Source organism: Alexandromys fortis, unplaced genomic scaffold, assembly GCF_014885135.2.
Source record: "Alexandromys fortis isolate MF-2015 unplaced genomic scaffold, M_Fortis_MF-2015_v1.1 scaffold_89, whole genome shotgun sequence".
Classification (NCBI taxonomy): domain Eukaryota; kingdom Metazoa; phylum Chordata; class Mammalia; order Rodentia; family Cricetidae; genus Alexandromys; species Alexandromys fortis.
The window spans coordinates 1164807-1187436 of record NW_026067973.1 but is presented as its reverse complement, the minus strand read 5'-3'; the positions used below and the strand labels follow the sequence as shown (position 1 = coordinate 1187436).

The 22630-nt window shown below is 48.3% G+C and overlaps 1 protein-coding gene across 1 annotated transcript in view; it reads right to left on the bottom strand.

Annotated features, from left to right (window-relative positions):
* The window catches only part of Dscaml1 (DS cell adhesion molecule like 1), a 310097-nt gene extending 288460 nt beyond the window's left edge, over positions 1-21637 (bottom strand). Inside the window, exon 1 of the mRNA XM_050156418.1 lies at positions 21520-21637. Coding sequence (XP_050012375.1) covers positions 21520-21622 — 103 coding nt within the window. The 5' untranslated portion in view covers positions 21623-21637. The remainder of the gene's footprint in view (positions 1-21519) is intronic.
* Between the last annotated feature and the right edge of the window lie 993 nt (positions 21638-22630).

Here is a 22630-nt window from a genome sequence, read left to right as displayed (position 1 = left end):
CGATGGAAAATTCTCAGTCTGTGAGGGAGAAGACTGATTTATGTGAGATGGCTACATAGCCTTGAATAATCAACGGTATCGCGTCATTTATGAAAACCCTGTATTAGCCACCCAGATTTGGCAGGTTTGCAGTAGGACTGGCCGCTGGCCGCTGGCCGCGCCTGCCCTCTGAGAGCTTATATTCTAGGATCTGGACTGGACACAGAGAGAGGGGAAAGGAACCTTAAGTCACTCTGTACTGGCTTGACACTTAAGATGTCCCCGCCTTGCCCTTTGGTCATAGCTTCCTCACCCTGGTTTTTAGGGGCTTTCTGGAGCATCTGGGGGCAGCCAGCAGCAGAGGGCAGGAGTAGGGGCAGAGCAGGAGCTGCCTAGGCATGCGTGTTTGTGTGTGTTTGCGTGTGCGCAGGCGTGTTGTTGGCACGGACGTGACTCTGCATTCTCTAGGCCCGTAATGAGTCCTCATTGCAATGGGTTTGATGGAATAATTATATTCTGGAAAAACTGCAGGAAACTGCGTTCCACTTCTTAAAGGGCAGGATCATCAAACATTTGTGTTACATTATTTGCAGTCACACCTTCTGCTGCATCTGCTCCCTTAAAAAAAAAATCTCCAACTCCAATCTGATCTGAATATATAAATCTGAATTATCACAGCAAAGGCGATACGCTCACACCTTTTTTCTTTTCCTTTTTTTTTATCTGTTGCCATGGTGATTAGATAAAATTCACGCCAAGTCTCCAGGGAAGGATGGAATTATTTCAGACAGTTTCTCACCCCTTTCCAGCTACTTCTCTCTGTAACAAGCCTGGGCACCATCTCTGGGCTTGGGCAGAGAGTCAGGCAAGGGAAGAAGGCAGTTATTCACGGGGAAGCTTTGGTCGAGTAAAAGAAAGTGTGTATCTTTCTGAGACATTTCCGGGGCCCAGCCATGTCCTAAGCCCTGGAGCCAGCCATGTGTCCTCAAGTCTACAGCTTCCTCTGTGGCCCTGGAAGCCTCCTGAGAGGAAAAGCAGTGTCTGAGAAGTCAGTGCCCTTGTACAAGGTCGAGGCAATAGGAGGTGCGGAAGTTGGCCTCAGGTCTCGACTTTGCTCTCTCTTGAGTGGAAGGCGAATGCAGCAAGGAGATTTTCCTCAGAAAGTGAGAGGCTTCATGGGGCCGGTGTCTCCACCGACCCGCCACTGGAGTTTCTGCAGGCTGAGAGTCTCAAAGGGGCTAATTATCGACGGCTGTGATTTGTTAGCAGGTTTTGTGTAAAGGACTTCATTGACCTAATTGTTATTTAGCGGCCTGAACTCTGCGTGTGCGTTTTTAGAGAAAGGGATCTCTGCTCCTTGCTCAAGCCTTCCCATTTTTATCCAAAGTCCTGGTTCCAGGGTGCAGAAGATGGGAGCCTCGGAAAACCAAGTGCAAGGTCTGTAAAAGCTGAGCAGCTCATTACGGAAGCCATTGCTGAGCAAAAGGGACAGCTTTGTCAGCCAAAACCTGCAGGGCGGGACCATAATCTGTATTTATTTACGTCGGTGGCTCACACATTAGGGTCTCATTAATTGTCCTAATGCTATGGAGGGAAGGGATGGGACATGTCACTTCAAGCCTGTCTCAACACATTTTAGCAGATGGAGACTTAGGAGAGAGCCCTGGAAGGCAGGGAAGGATGGTGGCCCTCTCAGGGGCTCAGCCTGGGACACTTCCAGGTCAGTACACCCAGAAGAAAGGGCCACCAGCAGGTTGCTGAGACAAAGAAGAGTTGTTTGGGAAGATCAACTAGAGAGTGTCTCTTTGGGCAATCTGTTGGGTGGTCCCTGACGTATTCAGTCAAGTAGACTGGGAAATGATGGTGGCTGGTGGTCAGGAAAAGGCTGTTTGCCAGGGACACTGTGTACTCTGCTGAGTGTCACTCTTTATTCTCAGGACCTCACCGCCTGTTTCTGAACATGCTGGAGGAGGAGGAGAAGCCCACATCCATCATCACTGGGAAATATCACCAATTCTATTGTCAGGACTGACGAACCCCATGGTGAAGCCCGGACAGTTTGGATGACTGATCAGGTCTTTCCTATGTCTATCTAGGACCCAGGGCAAAGAGCCATCCAATGACCTTTGTAAGAATGAGTTTCTGATCTCTGTCACGGGCCCACATCTGTCCCAGGGGAGCTGCAGCCCAATATGGTGGCGGGGGGGTGGGGGGATGGGGAATACAGAAAGACATGATGGCATGGTCTTGGAAGTCAGGCAGAACTAGCTTCTAATCCTGCCCAAGCCACCTAATGAGCTCACAACCTGGGACAACTAATGTCTCCAAACTTCTGTGACATACAATGGGAATACATTTAAAAGCTAGCACAGGCAGTAATCACTGGAATTAAAAGATATAAAGTCTCTAAAGTACTCAGCATCGTGGAAAGATGGAAGGGAACAGTAAGTGGTACCTAGGAGGAGAGGAGACGGGGAAGAGATGCCTGCAGCACAAGGAGATGCTGGAAGGAGGATGAAGACCCACGTTCAGATTCTCCTCTGCCATTTGTCACCGCTGTGTTTTTAGGCATGTCGCTTCATCTCAGAGCTTTAATCTTCATTTATAAAATGAGTCTACTCTGTTATTAACTTGTGTGATAAGTGTTATTATTCTCTGGTTTCAGAAGGAGGCTTTAAGAAGTTGAGCAGTAAAAGTTACACAAACCTGCGACTTAGTGGCTGAGTTAGGATCCAGACCTAGAGGCAGCATCTCGCTTGCACTGGCCACACCATGGTTAGGGGAGGTCACAGATGCATACTCTGTTGGCTGTGGATGGTGGTACTTAGCTGAGCTGCCACTGTTCTAACTAGGTGTTCAAGAATTACCTTGCATTGGCAGCCTGACCCTGGCATGCAGCTCTTGCTCATTCTACATGATGACAGACCAGGGACATGAGGTCAGAGAGATCGTTCTAGAAATTCTGGCTTTCAGGGGCTGGCACGATGGATCCATGGTTTATAGCATTTGTTGCTCTTTCAGAGGACCTAGGTTCAATTCCCAGCACCCACATGGTGATTCACTACCATCTGTAGCTCACAGTTGCAGATCCAGGGAATCCACTGCTTTCTGATGATTTGCATACACCATGTTGTACACATGCAGGTATTTAACATACATAAAATAAATAAATAAAAATAAGAAATAAGAAAAATAAAATATTAGAAACTTTATCTTTCTATGCGCTAACTATGTAAGTCTGGGCTGGATTATCCCAAGGCACCTTATCCATTTTAAGCCTCCATAATTCTGGGGTACAGTCTCTAGGAACAAGGTACCTTTTGCTAAGGCAAAGGCTAGGACACAAAAAGAGATGACAGCAAAGAGAAAAATGAGGCCTCCCTAGGCAGCCAAGAACAGCCCCCGGGGTCCTTCCCCTTTAAGAGGAGCAGAGCATCAGACTTCTAGATTAGAGGCTGGAAGGGGGAGGGGTAGGCAAACCCCCAGAGTCTAGAGACTCAAAGATACCCTGCCCCTGCGAGATGCAGAAACTCCTAATTGGAGCTGTGCACGCACCCAGCACCAATCACTCCGAGATGTGCCTTTCCGAGGCAGTGCAGAAGGCAGGCCTTCATTAAATCCGACACCAGGGAATTAATTCTCCTCCCTGCCATCACTCTGTCTCTGTCACCCTTTCCCCCTCGACAGCCCCGGCTCCTTGATCTTCCACACCTTCATGTCGAGAGAGTTCTACTGGAGAAAGGAAGCTATCCCAACTGTCACCTGAACTATGACTATATCCAGGGCCTGGATGGAACCCACACTGGGAAGGCACAGCAGGAAAGTCATGGGGGTGGAGGCAGAGACACATACACACTGTGGTCGAAAGGAGGCAAAGGAAGTACCACACCATGGGGATCCTTCACCCCAGTAGAAGGGAAGATGGGAGCGGATGATGACACTTTATTGGCTCACCCGAGTTTAGCTGTCCTGGAAACACGGACTCTTTAATTAAAGTCTCTTTGGGAGGGAGCTATGTGGAGGAGGAAACAGGGAAAGAAGAGGAGTGGCTGCCTGGAAGCTACCTGGACCATCCATCCTTCCATGTCTTAGTGCCTCCTTGTTAACTTCTAGACTGTCCCCCTCACCTCCCTACCACCTGCCTATCCAAGGCCTGTAGTCTTCTGGCCCAACAGTGAGCCAAGGGCCCTCAGTTAAGACTAGTGAAGGCAGGACCTGGGTCAAACAGGGTTCCATGAGCCGTAGGAAGCTGGTCACTCCAGTCATTGTTAGCTTCTTTGATTTTTATTCCATGTACATCGCATGAGGGTTTCAGATCCCCTGGAACTGGAGTTTCAGACAGATGTGGATGCTGGGAATTGAACCTGGATCCTCTGGAAGAGCAGCCAGTGTTCGTAACCGCTGAGCCATCTCTCCAGTCCCGGTCATCCTCTTTTTGCCCTGATATGTTGCCTTTGCTCAGCTTGTGTGGAGAGAAAGGAAGGCTGGGAGACACTGCCCAAGGGCATCCAGCTCAGAGGCCTATAAACATTCAGTACTTCTGTCAGAAGTTCTTAAACGACAAATTACTGGGTGATACAGATCAGTAACTCTTCTCTTGTCAAGTCCCCTCCCCCCTTCAAAATTTGGTCCAGGACTTTGAAGGAAACAGGCAACCACACCTATAAAATCAAGGTAGAGAATGTAGATTATATCCACAGTAACTAAGAACAAAAGAGATATGGATGGGTTAAGGAAGACCTTTGCAGAAGGAACCAGGTAGAGTCCTCAGGGAAACAAGACCAGCCAGTCCAAGAAATAATAGCCATGAAATAAAAACTTGCTACCAGCATCATGTTTAATGTGAGAGACTTATGAAGCAAGCACCCTACACAAATGAGCCTGGCCCAGGACGTGAGGCCACCTTGCCCCTACTTCCTCAAGCTATGAGACCACCCGCAAATAGACTACCTTCATTCAGAAGCCCCCCCCCCCCCAATCAGGAATTCTTCTAGTTTGGAATCAAATTGCAAAGCCAAGTCGGGGTAAGACAAACTGGGAATCTCGGCTTCCTGGGGCCTCGCAGATACCTCCATAAGGATGCTGGATATTTAGCAGAATGCAAAGCTAGGATGTGAGCCAGCTCATGCATCTCAGAAGGGGAAAAGGCCATCCTGTTGCTATCTGGGTTATAGAAAACTGCTATTCTGGTTTTGCAAATAAGAACATGAAAAGGTTTAGGGAAAGAGCCCAGAGCTACTCAGAACCAGTGATGAGAAGAATCCAACACCAAGAAGCAGCTCAGAAACAAACCCAAGTCAGGGCACATTGGTGAGCAATTCACCAGACGTTCAGAGCTTCTCCCGTGTGGGTGTCACTCAGACAGGCCTGAGTTTCTGAAAAGATTCAACAAACCCAGGCATGTTCAAAATCGTCAGCTTGAATAAGAGAAGGGCCTGCCAAACGGTAGAGGGGATTGGTACAGGAATAGGGAGCTGTCACAAGAGTAGGACATTGGGGAAGGGGTACAGGCGACAGTGAGAACTGTCTTCCAGTAATTGATGGGCGTAGGGGGAAAAAAGGAAGCCTCCTGGAGGTTCAGGGGCAGGGAGAGGCAGTAGGGGGGCTCAAAAGCAGAACTCCAAGAAATCAGATTTTATATTTTAGTTCATGGTAAGGAATTGATAAAAGAGGGGCTTTCAAAAAAGACAGGAATGCCCACCGTGTGCAAGGGAACCACACTCAAAAGCAACATGAAGATCATGCTCCAACTTTCACACCCCTTCATACCAGTTCTTCTCAACACATACTTGAGTATTTTAGAAGACTATAAAACAGACACCCAAGCTCATCCCTCACTCAACTCCCTATAAATAACAGGACATTCTTCAACTACTTCTCTGAAGATCACACACACACACACACACCCTTCATACCAGTTCTTCTCAACACATACTTGAGTATTTTAGAAGACTATAAAACAGACACCCAAGCTCATCCCTCACTCAACTCCCTATAAATAACAGGACATTCTTCAACTACTTCTCTGAAGATCACACACACACACACACACACACACACACACACACACACACCAGAATCCTGCCATCTATATATTTTTTTCAACTTAACATCACATTACGATCTTTTCCTGAAATAGTTAAAGACCTTCCTATAGAAGGACTTCCGTGCAAGGTGAACATGTTGGTTAGATCCCTACTTGTGATAAAGGAGCTACATGATCAACTCTTACACACACATGAGAGAGAGAGAGAGAGAGAGAGAGAGAGAGAGAGAGAGAGAGAGAGAGCACTAATTCTGCACTCGTTGTAAGTATGACGAGATAGCTCAGTTTCAGAGGATTTTAGCATGAGTCTACCCCATGGAGGATGAGGCCAATGACCTCATTCTGAAGTATAAAGAGATGCTTCTTTGTACTGTTTTTTTTTTTGTTTTGAGACAGAGTCTTACGTATCTCATGCCAACCTCAAATTTCATATCCTCCTGCTTCAGTTTCTCAAGGGCTGGGGTTGTAACCATGTACCACCATGTCCAGTTAGCAGAGCACTTCTTGAGACCTGGATCCCAGGTCCAACCAAGGCTGCCGATGGTATCTTTATAATCGGCTAAGATATTGGGTTTGGCAATTTTCAAGGCTCCTCTAGGTCTCAAGGGGCAGTTTTACCATCCGAAGGTACCATCTGGGCACTCGGTGAGGGGAGGGGAAAAAAGAGGAAGAGGCAGGTGCAGTCACTGTGCCAGGGCAGACTTTAATAAAGACAAACACCTCTAGGAGCCGAAGCAAGACATGCAGCTGGCAGTCCCTGCGGGCCTCTGCCCGGGAGACCCTCGGCTTCACAGATGCCAGGGCAGGCTCTCCTTACATTGTGGGTGGGGCAGGAGATCACTTTTCCGTCTCTGGTTTCCCTGTGTACTTCTGAGTCTGGCTCCCGGCTTTCTCTTGTAACATGAGCTGGAAACTGGGGGCAGCTTATCCAAGGGGTTAATTATGAGCGCTTCTCCTGCCCTCCCACCACCAGACCACTTTGCTTGCCCCAGCTGGGCGCTCAACTGTTCAGCACCTGTCCCCAGAAAAGACGGACAAAGGGCTGCTAGAACCCTCCCCAGCTCCTGACTCTTGAGAAAGCACAGAACACCGGGCCGTGCAACCCATTAATCCTCCTGGTGTTCTTAATTTTCAGTGGCCTCACGCTGGGTCTCCAGGCTCTCATTAAACAGAGAAGCAGATTATGGTTGGTCCCACGGCAGATACATTTTTCCTCCTCTCGTATTTATACCACTTTTATCATTGTTATTTAACAACTGCCGCACACCAATCCCGCCCGAGGTGGCTCTGCAAAAGGGTTTCAGGGACAAGTGTCCACAGAGCAGAGCTGGACAGCTGATGTGTGCTCTGGCCTCTCCCCTAAGGCTACCTTTCCTCACATTCTCCAGGATCAGCCAGAGTCCCACCCCTAGCCCTGAAATATCACAAAGAGACCCAAACCTTATGTCAGTCTTTCTAGAACCCTGCACCCTGCCATGAAGTAAACTGCTTTTTAAGTGACTATAACATATATGTTTTAAAAAATAATAAGAGTGTAAAAATAAAGAGTCCTGTGTTTCTTTTGGCTCTGTTTTCGTCAGATCATTTTTAGAAGAAACTGTTTAGGAAATAAGACATTCTGAAAAGCCGTGTGTTCCCTTCCTAAGCCATCGCTTCTTCCTTGGAGGTACGCTCTGCGCTGAGTATGGTGTTTATTGTCCCATGCATGTTGGGATGCTGTCGCTGCATATGTGTATACCCAGAAACACTACCGAGGACCGGCATGCGTGTTTTCAAACTTTATACACATGGCACCGTACTGCTTTCATCCTTCTGCAATTTGCCACCACCACCCCTCCCCCATTTACCACCCTCCCTGCAACATGTCCAGGCTGGTTTGCGAAGTTCTGAAGCATGGGTCCCCTGCACCTTAATTTTTCATTACGTATGCTAAACAGACTGCATTTATCCACGCTGGTTTCTAGTGTCTTTGCTATCATCAGCGTGGATATGGCTACCGTGTCCATTTGTGCTCATTGGGTGAGGGTTTCTTAATATACACCTTGGAGTGCTTCGGCCAATTTGCCTGTTTCTCCAGCTTAGGGCACCCACCTGTCACCACACCCCCAGAACCCAGTGTGACTTGACAGAGTTTATTGAGCTGCGTGGAGCAGGAAGAAACTGGAGGGCTTTGCCTGTTCTGGTCTTGCAGATCAGGACAGCAACATGCAGAGAGAGGCCATGCCATTGTTTAGAGGTGAAGGGAGCAGAAGTTAGAACCTTCTGCATGCTTCCTAATTGCTCGGAAGTATACCAATATACTCCGAGAGAGCACGTGACTACAAGAAGGAGCCATGCAAAGGAGAAGGGGAAATGGAGAACAGACAGAAAGAGGTCATACTGAACACCTGGCCTCTGGTGTGAGTTCTCCATCTTAGTTCCAGCCTCACACCACAAACCTCAACCTGCGCATGCTCAGACTAAGGGCCTGAGAGTGGTACTGATGCCCAGCAGCATCCTGGGGACTGAGTCCAGATCTGAGGCCTGTTTTCTGCATTACTCTTCTGCTCACCTCCTGCATGTGGTCCATCCAGCCCTATGGAGGACCTTGAAGCCAAGTACCGGGTAACCCCAATGGATTATTTTGTGAGATGAGATGCCCTCGGAAACCTAGGTCCCAGGAAGACAAAGTGGGTACATCAGTGTGTGCACTGGCCCCTCTCTTTCTTTAAATATTCAGAGCTAATTTGGATAAAGCAGTTCTGACAAAGCCTGTCCCACGGCAAGTGCTGTGTGCTTTATGATAGCCCCAAATCCCATACAGTTCTGAACCACCTCCTCTCCCATCCTGCCACTACTTCCTGGAATCATGGAAGACATCTCCCTGAGTCTCAGTCATTCATCTACAAAAATAAAAATATCAAAAGAGATCAGATAGCCTGAAAGGGCTTTGAAGAGGTGAACTTGGTCAGGAGAAAGATGTGGAAGTTTTCCTGTTTTCTTCAGCTAGTTGTGGTCTACAGAGCACATCTTCATTAACCATGGACTCCCATCGTAAGGAGGCAGATGGGATGTTCTGGATGTTCACGCCTACGCCTACACCCGAAGAGGGTCCCACTTCAGCACAGAAGCCGCCCCTGAGGCCTGCCCCTTTCAGGGAATTAGATGAATACTGTAGTTGCTAGGTCTCCGTGGGCTCATCTGTAAATGAAGGTACTGGCTTCTATGTTCGTCAGACTCCATATTAAATCAAATTGAATGTGTACCAAACTATGGTGCAGGCTCTAAGAGCACAATAAAGCCTAGCGCATTCCCAAAGGTTAAGTGTCTGGAGACCAAACGTTTTAAATTTGGGGATATTTGTGTACATACAGTGAGGTCTCTCCAGGATGAGACCCAAGTCTAAGTACTAAAATCACTTCTGTTTCAAGCACACCTTGTCTTCATAACCTGAAGGCAGGCTTACACAGTGTTTCTAGTGTGACTGTCTTGTGCTGAGACCCATAAAGGAGACCAGGTGTGGAGTTTTCTATTTGTGACTCAAAGTTGGTTGCCGTTTCGCAGGTTCCTTAGAACGGAAGCATTCCTTCTTTAGATTCAGGAAACCCAGGAGATTGGGGAAACTCAGAGAGCAAAAAGGTGTATAAGGCTCCTCCTGGAGGTTACACAAGTCGTGAACTGTTGCTATGGAGAGGGACCCTTCCGTGAAACTGCTCGCAAGTTGTGCTGGGGATACAACTTTTTTGAGTCATCACTCATGCTGCGGTAGCTTTGGGATGCTAAAGCTTGGATTTGAGTCACCCATACTCCTGTAAGGAACCCCATGAACTCATTGACTCACTAGACTTGGGAGCCTCCTTTCCTTTGGTCTGTCACTGATGGAATGACTAGACCTTTATCATGACTCCCCAGGAAAAGCCCCACAACATCGCTGTTCCAAACATTTCCGATTTGAGGAGTATGTCGGAGTTCTAGCTTTAGGATTAGGAATGATATGGGATTATGAAGAAGGGGACTAGAGCAGGATGGAAGTGTGGGGTGTCGAAGAAAGGTAGATCCACGTCCCACCTCCCTTAGAATGCTGAGCAATATTCTCTGGGAAGTTCAAAGGCAGTCCTGGACTCCAGCACCTCAGGCTGAGGACCATCTCCCTTTTCCTGGAATAAAACATTGGACATCCCCCACCCCACTCAAAATCTTCAGTGGCTCCCCACCGCCCTGTAATCACATAAGGCTCATGCAGAATCAGCCACCCCCACTCTTGACCACTCCTGGGTTCCAGTCAAGCCAGACTGTTCCCCAAGCATTTGCCATGCTTTAGGGCTCCCCAGAAGCTTCCTCCTGTGGTTTCTTTTACCTGAAGCTCAACTGTGATTGTGTGTGTGCGCATGGGCACATGTGGGCATGGGTGTGTCTGTCTGTCTGTCTATGTAGACACTGGTGCTATTGGAAGCTCTCAGGTGACTCTATAGATGACAGCTGGCAGGTGTTCAACTCTCCCCTGTAGGAAACCAGTCTACCCCGTGGATGTATTCTGCAGGCCCATTGGGAAAGATACCTTATCCGAGCATTAGAGATGCCTCCCTAACTCTGGACCAGAGAAATTATGGTCACTCACACCTCATCGCACACTGCCTCGAGTTGGGGAATATCAGTATCCTGAATTCATCTTGTCTGTCAGACAGGAGTCCTTCAAAAACAGAATTAGTGCTCCCTTCTTGTGTCCAGTCCTCTGCCCGCCCTTCTTTGCCTAAGGGGCCCCATTAAATAGTGAAGCAAAGCTATCCAGAAAATCCAGAACATTTACACTTGAGGAGGGGATGGGGACTGACCTCTTTGTCTGAGGCAAGGCCTAGTTCTCCCAACCCCTAGCTCATGAACTGCACCCCGAGAGGGAGGCTCCAAGATGCCATTTAACATGACAGGAAACCACGATGTCTCCCTCAGGTCTCTGCTCTGGGAATTGTTAGAGTTCTAGGCAGGTGACAAAGTAGAAGCAGTGTGTATGTGTGTGTGTGTGTGTGTGTGTGTGTGTGTGTGAATGCTCACACATACATATTCAATATGAACAAATTATATTGTGCATACTATTTATACATGTGCCTGCATATCCATTTTGAGTTTCTTGGGTGTGTGGGAAGAGGAATTCCCCCACCCCAATCCCTTGGAGTCCTCAAGCAAAGACCCCGGGGAATCACTGTCTGCATAATACAGCATCATGTACACAGGAAGTGCTCAAGAAACATTTGCCAGCTTAATTAATGAACTAAAAATTCAGTCAGTTGGGGTTGTTTATGCCAACATATGAGAAGGAACTGGAGCAATATACGGTGCCACACAGCCACAGCCTGCTATGTCCAGCCACATCTCCAAGGAGGCCTCTCCGACCAGCTTCCTTAGACGAAGCCTTGTAGTGGTGTGCTTTGGAACATTCTAGACTCTAGAATGTTGCTTCTCTACCTTCCTAATGCTGTGACCCTTCAGTACAGTTCCTCATGTTGTGGTGTCCCCCGCCACGAAATTATTTCGTTGCTACTCCATAACTGCAATTTTGCCACTGTTACGGATTGCAATGTAAATATTTTTGAAGATAGAGGTCTGCCAAAGTGGTTGAGACCCTGTCTAAGTGCAATTTCTTTCCAGTCTGCATCTTCCTCAGGGAGACTTCTGCCATGTGCTTTAAGAAGTAACATGTTTGCTACACAAAGTCTCAGAGAGCCCACAAAACTGCTGGAAAAGTCAACTCGCTCATCATCTAGCTGTTGGCACCACAATACCAGGGCAGCAGCTAACTCACAGCCCAAGACCCCAGCCCTGCTCCACCACCATCTTCAGGGCCCCTCGCTTTCACCGTTTCAGCCTCTTCAGCTGTCTTCTCTGCTCACTCAGATTCTATACCCGTAAAGGCATGGGTATGAGACAGTACTCTCAGTCCCACACCTTGTAACCCTGCAGTGAGAGGGAAGAGCCTCCGATGCTAGAGGAACATATCTCCAGCTTAGAGGCCTGGTCCAAAGCACTGTGGCCCTCCTCTTCTCCACTGCATTGCATTCTGCCTAGAGGCAGGTGATGGGGTTGAATATAGGCTCCTGTGTTCGAACTCTTAGTCCCCAACTGGTGCTGATGTTGAGGGAGGATGTGCAACCTTCCAGTGGTAGACCCTAACGGGGGGAAGAGGATCATAGGGTTGGGGTGTGTGTGGATGGGGGTATCAGTAGAGGTAAAGTGTGTATGGATGTGGTGGGGGCATGGATAGGGTGGAGGCATGGATGGGGGTGGAAGCATGGATGGGGGTAGGATCATGGATAGCTATGAAGGCATGGATGGGGTAGGGTCAACGTTCTGCATATAAAATGTCTTTATGTAGACAACAATCTGCATGAAAAAAAAATGTCATATATATGGAGAATAGATTTCCCCTATCCAGAAAAAAAGCATGTAATTTATCATCCTTGAAACAGAAGACTGTGCTGGGCATAGTGGCGCACGCCTTTAATCTCAGTACTTGGAAGGCATAAGCAGGCGGATCTCTGTGAGTTCAAGGCCAGCCTGATCTGCAGAGAGAGTTTCAGGAAAGGCTCCAAAGCTACACAGAGAAACCCTTTCTCAAAACAACAAAACAAACCGAAAGCAAGCAAACCAAAGACCGGATGACTGTGAAGCTCTACCAGCCGTTTATGGAAAGTGGCGAGTCGGGTCAGATTTGAACCCTAATCCCTGAGCCCTAACCCTACATTCTTTGCCATACAGCTTCATCCCATTAGAGACTCCAAACAAGCCCTGCTGGTTGTGGGGGCCCAAAGGAGCAGTGACTTCATCCTAGCCATTGTAGGGCCAGGCAGCACTACACACCCTTTCTCTTGAACCCACTTCTCTTCCTTCCCAGACCAGAGAGCCAGCCACTGCCCTGCCTATATTGTCCAAGTGCCTACTGTGTGCTGATACACAGCCTTACAGATGTCACCCTCACCCTCAGCCTAGCCCACTCGTCCTTAACACTCACAACCTGGGCACCATCTCTATGTGGCTGTGGCTGTGGCTGTGGTCGTGGCCGAGGCTATGGCTCTCGCTATGGCAGAAACGGCTTATGGATACGCCACAGAGTTCAAAATCACAGGCTTGGCAGGAAGTGGCATCTATACATAGCTCCTCCATTCTGCAAGCGCTGTTGGCTCCTTCTGAATAAACGCTACCCTATATTAAATGCCAGGATTCGGCAAGCAATGCTGCCTGTTTGCAATGCGATTGAGAGCTGAAGGTAAGATTGATTCTGATGTGAGCACTGGCAAAGCAAATGGGTTTTTGAAAACCCTATAATTTCCCTGCAACCCTTGACTTCACTAAACACACATTTTTAGACTGCAGCACCGCTAGGTAGGCATTAAACAAAAATGAGGTGGTCTAATGATGATTTATGTATAGGATAACCTTCTATAAAGAATTCTGCTCTGATTTCAGGGTAACTTACAGAGGTGCCAACTTAACCAAACAATGCTGCTTGTTCTGTGTCCACTGTCGCAGCGTGATCCTGGGGCAGGGCGTTTGCCGGCAACTGCCTTAAATCCGCTGAAATTCACCCAGTGTGTGCTCTGGAAATGCAGCGCTTGCCATGAACTAAGTGGAAAAGCAAAACACGACACATGCACACACCGCCAGAGGCACCTGCGAACACAGACATTTCTGCTTGACTGGGGAGCCGGGCTGATGGTTCTGGAACCAACCAACTGGCGAATGACTGCTGAACAGGCTGCCTGCTGGGATATTGGACAGAGTCCCCGGGAGCCTCCAGAGCTCCCGGGATAAAGGCTGCAGAACCAGAGTCCAGTTGAGCTCCTCCTGGTGGCGCATCTTCGGGAAGGCCTTACAGCCCCACCCCAAGCCTTGGTTCACTGTTCAGTAAGTGCCTTAAATCTGTGTCTCACGCAGATGTGGTTGGGAGGGCTCAGAGATAGGATAACTGCGAACGGGCTTGGTTTCTGCACCGAGAGCAGTGCAGAAAAAGGCAGCGTTGAACACAGATGGCGAGGGAGCCCATGAGGGAAATTGTACCGTGCTGGCTGAAGACCCTATCCGAGGCCTGAGGCAGGTGGCTGACCTCCATGCGTCTCAGACCCTTGACATCGGACAGGGATAGTAATAGAATCTGCTAGGTAGGATTCACATGGAGATGAAATGACAAGACCCCAGGAGAAAGCATATCACAGGAGCGTACGGATGCTGCTCACTGCCCATTTACTGCTTCCTATCCATTTTTACTGTGCTTATCCGTCACTGCGGGCCACTGAACCAGGGAAAGCGTGCCTTTGTGGTCCCTGGGAGTATTTTGAATCTCTAACTTGAAAAGTGTGTTGAATTTAAGGGTCTTCTTTTGTTTTGGATTTGTTTTTGTTTTTTGTTTTGTTTTTTTTTTTTTTTGAGCCAGCATCTCATGCAGCAAAGGCTAGACTCAAACCCCTGATTCTTCAATCTCCACCTCTCAAATGCCTTGGAATATGTCATCATGCCCAGTTTTTTGACAAATCTGTTTAAAGACTTCAGAAGATAGGACATTCTCTCTGTACTTGAGGAAAGAATTTAGGACTATTTGAGTTCAGTGTTTCCTTCTTCCCTAAAGCAAAGAGAAACAGAAGGGATTGCTGGAAGGCACTAGACAACCCCAGAGTCACTGTCACGAAGAAGGATCTTGGGGTCCAGGAACAAGAGTTTCAGGTTTTGCCTGGTGGAAGCTGTGTGTGCTGGGGCAAACTGCCTGGTCTCTCTGATGCCATCTTCTTTAAATCCACAAATGGAGGTGTTTCCCTCGGCCTCAGCAGAAGAATGGAACAAGATGACCTGTGATCACTGCAACAAGACCCTGTAGGTGTGTAGTTTAATATGCATCAACTTTCACTCCTTTAATTTCTCTTCTCTCTACACAAGTCACTAAACCTAGCTGTGCACCCTCATAAGGAAAATGGGCACAATAACCATTACAGAGCAAACAGGATAACCCAGTAGTGTGATAAAGACTGTTGTTCAAAGGGAACACTTACACCTAAACTAGGGCCTGAGCACACAGAGCAGACAGAGCCAGCGAAGGAACTGATGTCCTCTGTTCCCAGGTTTGCAACAGGTGACTACCAAGCACAAAGGAGTCAGAGATGTGTAACACCACATACCCAGGCATTCGGTTTACCCCCACACTGACCAGATACAATCATAGAATATTTAAGTTAAAAACCAAACCAAAACAGGACCTGGGTCACCTGTGCATGTCTTTGTAACTTTCTCAAGTCTGACCTCCTCTCCTGGCACATCCTGCCGATGCCACCCACTTGCTTGGGGGGCAGTCTTGGGCAGACATCTCAATTTTTTTCTTCCAGTGGTCAGAGCTATGGCAGGCACTTCATGCTCATTGCTGACTACCTCCCCTGAGCACCAGAGCAAAGGAGTGGGGTAAAGACATGTTCTAGAGGGTGCCATGCCCCTGTAGGAGGGGTGACACGGGTTCTAAAAACCATTAATGAGCAACAACGACAATGATAAAGCTAGGGGAGACTGCTGAAGGGCGTCCCCAGGAAGAGGGCAGTCTGGGTGGTGGTCAGACCTCATCTCAGCAGCAGTCGGAGCAGAGGGCTATTTGAAAACACTTTGGAGGGTGGGTAGAGTTTAGACAAAGAAAGTGGGGAGCTTGTAGCAAACAAATAAATAAAACCCCCCAAAAGTCATTAAAATTGTGTGCCCTAAACATGTGCAGCCAGGAAACTGGTCTGAGAGCAGAGGTCTACGCCTGAGTTTCACACCAGTCACCAAGAAGGCTCAGCTCTGTGACCCACGTTGGGTGCCGGTCTGTTGTGATTGGAATAATGTAGCTCACTAGCTCAGAACTGAGTATAATAAAGGTTTCTTTATTTAGGAGTAGACTCACAGATCAGCAGTCTTCTGTGTGAACGGGGAACAGAAACTGAATCCAGCAGCTAAGGAGCTGAATACATTTTTTACATCTGTATGTGTATATATATATATATATATTTTATATATATATATTACATTTGACCACACCCAAAGTGGGCCATATCTTAAAGGCTATTGGCTGAAGGAGTTCCCACAACATCAGGGCCCTCTCCAACCCTGTAATCCCAGAAGCTCACTTGTAGCCTACTTACAGCCTCTTGATGGTGTCCTGGAACCGCTATCCCTTTCATGTTTGTGTCCAACCTTTCGCAGCCTTTTTACTTAGAGAAGACACACAGGACTGAAGTTGCCTTAAGGTCACCATACATTCCAGAGCCAAAGCCAGCTTACATCTGTTTAGAGCATTGGGATCTCTAGACATCAGAGCTGAGGCAGGCAGAAGGTCAGGTCTCAGTTCCAGGGTCAGGGTTCAGGTCCCTATGTCTCCCATTAGAACCAAGAGCTGGTGCCCACTGCAGCCTTCATGGGAAAATGGCTATCTTGTCCACTAGTCTCCACTGTAGAAGTCTGTTCTCTATCAGAAAGGCCAGAGCCTCTGGTCACTGCACACACAGTCAGAGCTGGGTACTTAGTGACATGTTTCTGTCCCCAGCCAAGTTCAGGAGTCAGGAACAGGCTCTCCCTTCTGGATTGAAGTCCAAGGACAACATAGAAGACTTCTGGGGAACCTGCTCTAGAGAATCAGCAGGAAGCAAAATATGCCAGAAAACACCCCCTCCGCAATCATCTGTATGGCAACGAGGAAGATGCTTAACTTCCATGGGCCTCTATATTGTCATTTATAAATACGGGGGGGGGCATGATTTGTCTTAAAAGGTGATTGTGAGGATTAGCAGTAGAATACATGAAATGCCTAACCCAAAAAGAGGGTTCCATACATAATGGGCATCACCCTTAATCTTGTTATTTTTAATCATTCTGTTGCAGTGTTACGCTGGTCCCAGGGATAAAATGATGGGAAAAGAAAACCGCACACCCTCCTTTGCAGACGGTTAGAAATAATGGGAACAGAGCCAAAGGAGCCGTAACATCTGCGTCAGGCTTGTGGTGTAGGCTCATGGAAGGGGACACATGGGCACCAAGTCCCAGGAGAAAGGATGACTAGGGCTGCGATAGGAAGAAGACATGGGTAGATAAGTCAGGCCAGGAAAACATCAGAGACAAATGGAGAGAGATGGGAAAGTCCGTGAAAAGCCTTGAGACCCTCTAGTCTGGGACCAGTCACTAGAGAGGTTCAGAAGCCTGGTAAGGTGATTTACACTTCCCTGTGGGCAAAGGTGGGTACCAGGGCAAGGCACTGTCTGATGAGAATCCTTGAAGCAAGGGCTTTTTTCAGAGAGATCCCCTGCCAAACAGATTCCCTTTGTCCCTGTTTATCCCCTCCCCCAAGATGCAGAGTCCCTGATATACCCCCATGCTGGACCAAGGCCCAGTGACAGCCTAGCATCCAAGAGCCCCAATCCACACTAACAAGGCAGCTCAGCCAGGCTCATCTTCCAGGGCAGCAGGGGATACATCTGGCTGGCATCTGAGCTGTGTCCAAAACTCCCCACTGGGGCTAAGAAAGCCAGTCAGGATGCTGGGGAAGAGCATGCTGGGAAACTCCCACAAGGAGCCTGCATCGATATAATCAGGTCTGGTGGAAATTAAAAGCTATTAGGAACAGGGCCGGATTTATCTTTATATCCAATAACATGCATTGTAATGGTGATCATGCAGATGGGAAATTAAACCACATCTTGGCTTCGCTGAAGGCCTTCATTCTAACCTGTTTATATACCGCTCTTAGTCCTCTTATGCCTACCCTGCCCACTCCGAAGCAATGGTTTTATCTTTCTACACACACACACACACACACACACACACACACACACACACACACACGGAACTCTAGGAGGAACGTTGGGGTAGGAGTCTGGCAGGTCAAAGATTTTACACTTTTAGAAGGTTGAAAAACAACACATAGTTGAAGGGAGGAGAGGCTGGGGAGGCAAGCAGAGATGGGAGCAATAGTTAGCTGGGCTGTCTTTCTAGCTTCTCCCAGTTCTGGGAAATCATAATAAAAAGCTGGATAGGGCTTGGGTGGCCAGCTCCAAGACAGCATGGCCAGCCCAGAAGGGCAGCCTCTGAGCAAATCCTCAGCTCCCATACCAGAGCTTGTTTCAACACCAGGTTCCTTCAGAAAGAGGCACAGGAGGTCTTGCTCCCTTTCTGTGGCCAACAGGCCCTTCTTCCCGGGGTACATGCATGCTTTTCCTAAAGAGGATGCTTTCTGAGACCTCAACTGGTACATTCCGGCGTCTGGGTTTTCCTTTGACTTTCCAACACCTGATCCTGCTGGCCCTGAAGTGTAGAACATTAGAGACTAGCCCCATGGACCCAGAAACCGCAGTTAACACAGGATCCCTGCTCCAGATGCTAACACTGCTGCTTCCATTCTCTGCGTTCAGACCAGATTATCGCCTCCGCCATGCAAAGAAGTGGCATCCTGCTGTCACAAAACACGGGCCTAAACATACAGAATGCATGCACACTGGGCATGTGAGGACATGGGGGGGTATAAAAGCCCTATTTCATAAAATTTTATAAACTACTCACATTTTCCAAAATTAAAGCATGTGGCATGTATCCCCAATCTCTGGTCCTCTCCTACAGAGACCAGATGCTGCCAAGCCCCACTGTCTCCCATTCTCCTGGATTTCCCTCGGGGGCATATTAGTTAGACTCAACGTATTGGGAAGACTGCCTTTGGACCTAACAAATAGCTAGAGAAGGATCTAGAATGACTATGGCTGGAGCTGGAAGGCTAGGCAGAAGAGGAAAATTCTCCAAGACCAAAGAAAAGAAAGGCAGTTTACCAAAATTAACACAGTCCCACAGATTAACATCAAGGCCACTTCTCTGGTAATTATGCCCTTTGGGGCTACCAGCCTTGTCTTGACATCAAAGACAGCTCTGAAGAACCAACTACAAGGGGTGCCTGGGGGAGCTGCCGCCTCCAGCTCCTGGGTACACAAGCTAGCTAACCTTCCCTCCCCACCTGCTCTGCTCTGGCTACCTGGTTCGCACCAGCTTGTCCTTGCGTCCCCATCTGTCTAGACTGCCTCCCAGAATCCCTTGGAACTCTCAAGCAGCCATTCCTTCCTCACTGGACACTGAATGAGCCCTTACTGTTGTGAGTACAGAGGGCTCAGTGTGTTAGGAGCAGAGGATGCACGCGTAAACACAACACTCTTCTCATTCCTAGGAGAGCCAGTTGGGAATGAGATACAAGGTCAGCTACACAGCAGGAATACACACACCACACCAGGGACCAGTGCAAACATCGAAGGACTCTGTCTTGTACCTAAACAACGGCAGCTACAACTCAGCATATCCTCAGAATGGCAGACAACGTTCTAAACACTGTCTATTTTTATTCCAGCCCTATAAACCCATTCTATAGTTGTAAGAAGTCAGGCCCTATGTATGACGACAATTCACCCAGCTAGTAGCCACAAGGTGTCTGGTCCCAGATTTTAGGTTTGTTATCATCACCTGCATTTGGTTCCATCAAACCATCCCTTTAAAAATCAACATAGAGTATTTCCCCCAAAGCTCTCACTGCCTATAGCACACTGTTAAAGCTTCATGGTCCTCAGAGAAGCTGGGCACATTTGTGTGCACACAGGGGAAGCAGGAGCTTGGGGGAAATCCTGCTTCGGTTTAAGCCTCATCTGAGTGATCAACACGTGACCTGGAAGAAACTGAGTTCCTAGGTTTTTCTCTTCTGTAAGTGGAAAGAGGAAAACTCACTTCTGGGCTTTGTGCGAGGCTAAAATATGATGAATTAAGGTGTCTTAGCCCGGTGCCAGAAAAATAGCGAGTACTCAAAAAGTTTTAATTACATAATTATTATTTTAATGGACACAATGCTTCATCCATAAACCTAAGTGTGTAAGAAGTACTACATTTCCTACTGGTCTTTAAATGCCTTAAACCTGACTTTTCTAGAAATACAGGAACCCCGGTGTCTATCGTTTCGGAAGCTTCCCCAGAGATGTGCAGCATCTGCTAATCTGTGCTCCCTACTTGGATGGCATCTTTGGGTCTTTGGCTGTGTCTACCATGTCTCATTTGGGACCTCAGTCCCAGCCTTGAAGGGCTCCCACAGATGCTCCCTGAAGTCCAAGAAATCTTTCCATAGACACTTACAGTACCATTCCCAGCCCCAGATTCCTTCTCTTTCCTTTGTCTATTTCTCAGAGGCTCTCCTTCCAGGCAGCTCCCATTAACTCACGTTTTTCCAAAAAGGAGAGAAGGAATCTGTAAGTAGTGTGGAGTCTGCCTTGATCCCACCAGGCTGCTAACCTGTCTGCTACTGAGAGATCTTTTGGCCTGGCCATCTGCTTGGAACTGAGAGAAAGAAAGTTGTGAGAACAAGGCACATGCTTATGTCTTTTTTTTTTTTAAAGCACCTGCCATGCTAGCTACAAACATGTAAGCGTAGGTCTCACCCTGCTGTACCCTAGAACCATCTAAAGAGGTCTGGTCAGTGCTGAGACCAAGGCTGGCTCCCAAGTGATTTGAATTCAGCTGACCGGATCACACCTATTTCAAAGGAGCTGCTCACATCTCGAGGTGGAGGGGGCTCACTAAGATGAAGAATCCTCCTCTATGACAGGTTGCTACAGAGGCTTCTCATCCTCACTTCACTCCGAAGGCTGCGGATCATTCCAGACAACTGGCTGGGAACCTGGGTGCCAACAGCCTGCTTAAAGAGCACTGGTCAGGATGCTACACTTTACAGGAAGTTAAGGATGAACCTTGAGGAAAATGGAGCCCCTGTGGTGTGGGGGATGAAGGGATGGGATGGGGTTTTTATTGGATCCTTGAAGGTTGAATAAAGATTTAAGAGAGGTCCTTTTGTGAGGTTCCAAGACCTGTTTCCTGTTGGAGGGACAATCCTTCCCAGGTGAAAATGAACCAATGAGGGGTTTCCAAGACTCCAACACAGTGCTAGCTCATTTCCAATGTCAGTCACCGACGACGGGTCTTCTTACATTTCAGCCAACTCACGGGAAAGCAGAAGACCTGTATGCACACTTCCTTAGACCTGATTCCCCAAATGTGCAGCCTCATTACCCTAGTCATGCAGAGAACACACATGTACTCTGTCCTATATGCACACTTTCTTAGGCCGGGTTCCTCAGATATCCAACCTCATTACCCTAGTCACATACAGAGCACAAATGTGTCCTGTCTCTCCTACCACCCTTCACAGGTGAGATTACCAACGACTCTCATAAGTCAGGGCAAGTTCAAGAGAAGCCCCAGTATCAACAGCAACCCCCGACCCTGTGTCTGTGGGACCGTCCTCGACAGCACGGGCCTCAACACATGGACCATCCAACACAGAGATGATCAGATGGATGCCAAAGATGCTCGTTTGCCAAAACTCCACAGAGCAGTAACAAATCATTCCCTAAAGCCATTGTCACAGCCTTGCTCCATTCATAGACGAATTCAGACACCGTCCACCACCCAGGCAGCTCTGTCAGCCGCCACCCACGATTCCTTACCTGGAGTGATGGAGACAGTGTCTTTCTCCCAGGACACAACACTAACATATTCCTGCACTGAAGAGGGGATGAGGCACTTAAAGACGGCCACGTTGCCACGCATTGACCTTTGATCCTCCACCCGGACGGTGTAGGGTTCCCTGAAAACTGTGAGAGATTGAAAAAGGGGTGTCACAAGGTCATGGTGGTGGTGAAATGGAACAGCAAGTGGGTTCAGAACAGTGACCGTCATTTCCCAAAATAAAATCCAGATTATATGAGCTAACTACCATGTGGGGCTAGTTCAATGTATCCTGGGAAATGTAGTTCAGATAATTGAGTTCGTCATGGCATTGGTGGCATCCAATGGGCAGTAGAAAAGAATTATTTAGACCGGGGTTGTCTGAGACACAGGTACAGTCCTCATATTCCTATTGCCCTCCAACCTCTTGTTGCTTCTATCCTGTCCCAACTTTGGTCCTGATTTTAGGACCATCTTGTCCCTCTAGAGTCTACTCCTGTCTGCTCCAGCCCTGCACTCATTTTTTTTCACATGGTGTCGCCTGCAGTCACTCATGTGTCACATCCGCAGGTGAACTGGCCCTACCTTAAGAGTGGAATGAAGACCTCTGCCTCCCCGTCTTTCTCAGCTCGGCCTTAACCAGGGGCTCACTTTTTCCTTCCACTCCCTTCTCCGACAAGCAGAGTTTGACAGTCTAGAGCTCCCACTACCTACTGTCCTTGTCCCCAGCAGACACCTGGGCAACATGCCCTTCTGCTCTCCTTGCCATGGTTGCCAGGGCGACACCCAGGGCCCTGGCATCCTCCCCGCAAGCAGTGCACCTGCAGCCTCTCTGGCATTGTCAAGGGCCTCTTTAATTGGTTGTGTTTCCAGTGGACCTGGCCCTCCCCGGGCCTTCATCTTTCTTCGTCTCCGGGCAAGGGGAAAGGAGGGAGGGAAGGGAAGAAGAGAGAGAGGGGAGAGGTTGGCCATCGGGCTTTGGTCCAGCCCTCGCTTAGGTCTGGCAGCATTGCCTCCATCCAATCTCACAAAGGAGCCTCGCGGTGGGGGGAGCTGATCCGAGTAGTGGAGGACAAGGACAAGATGTGTTGCACACCAATCCTGGGTATC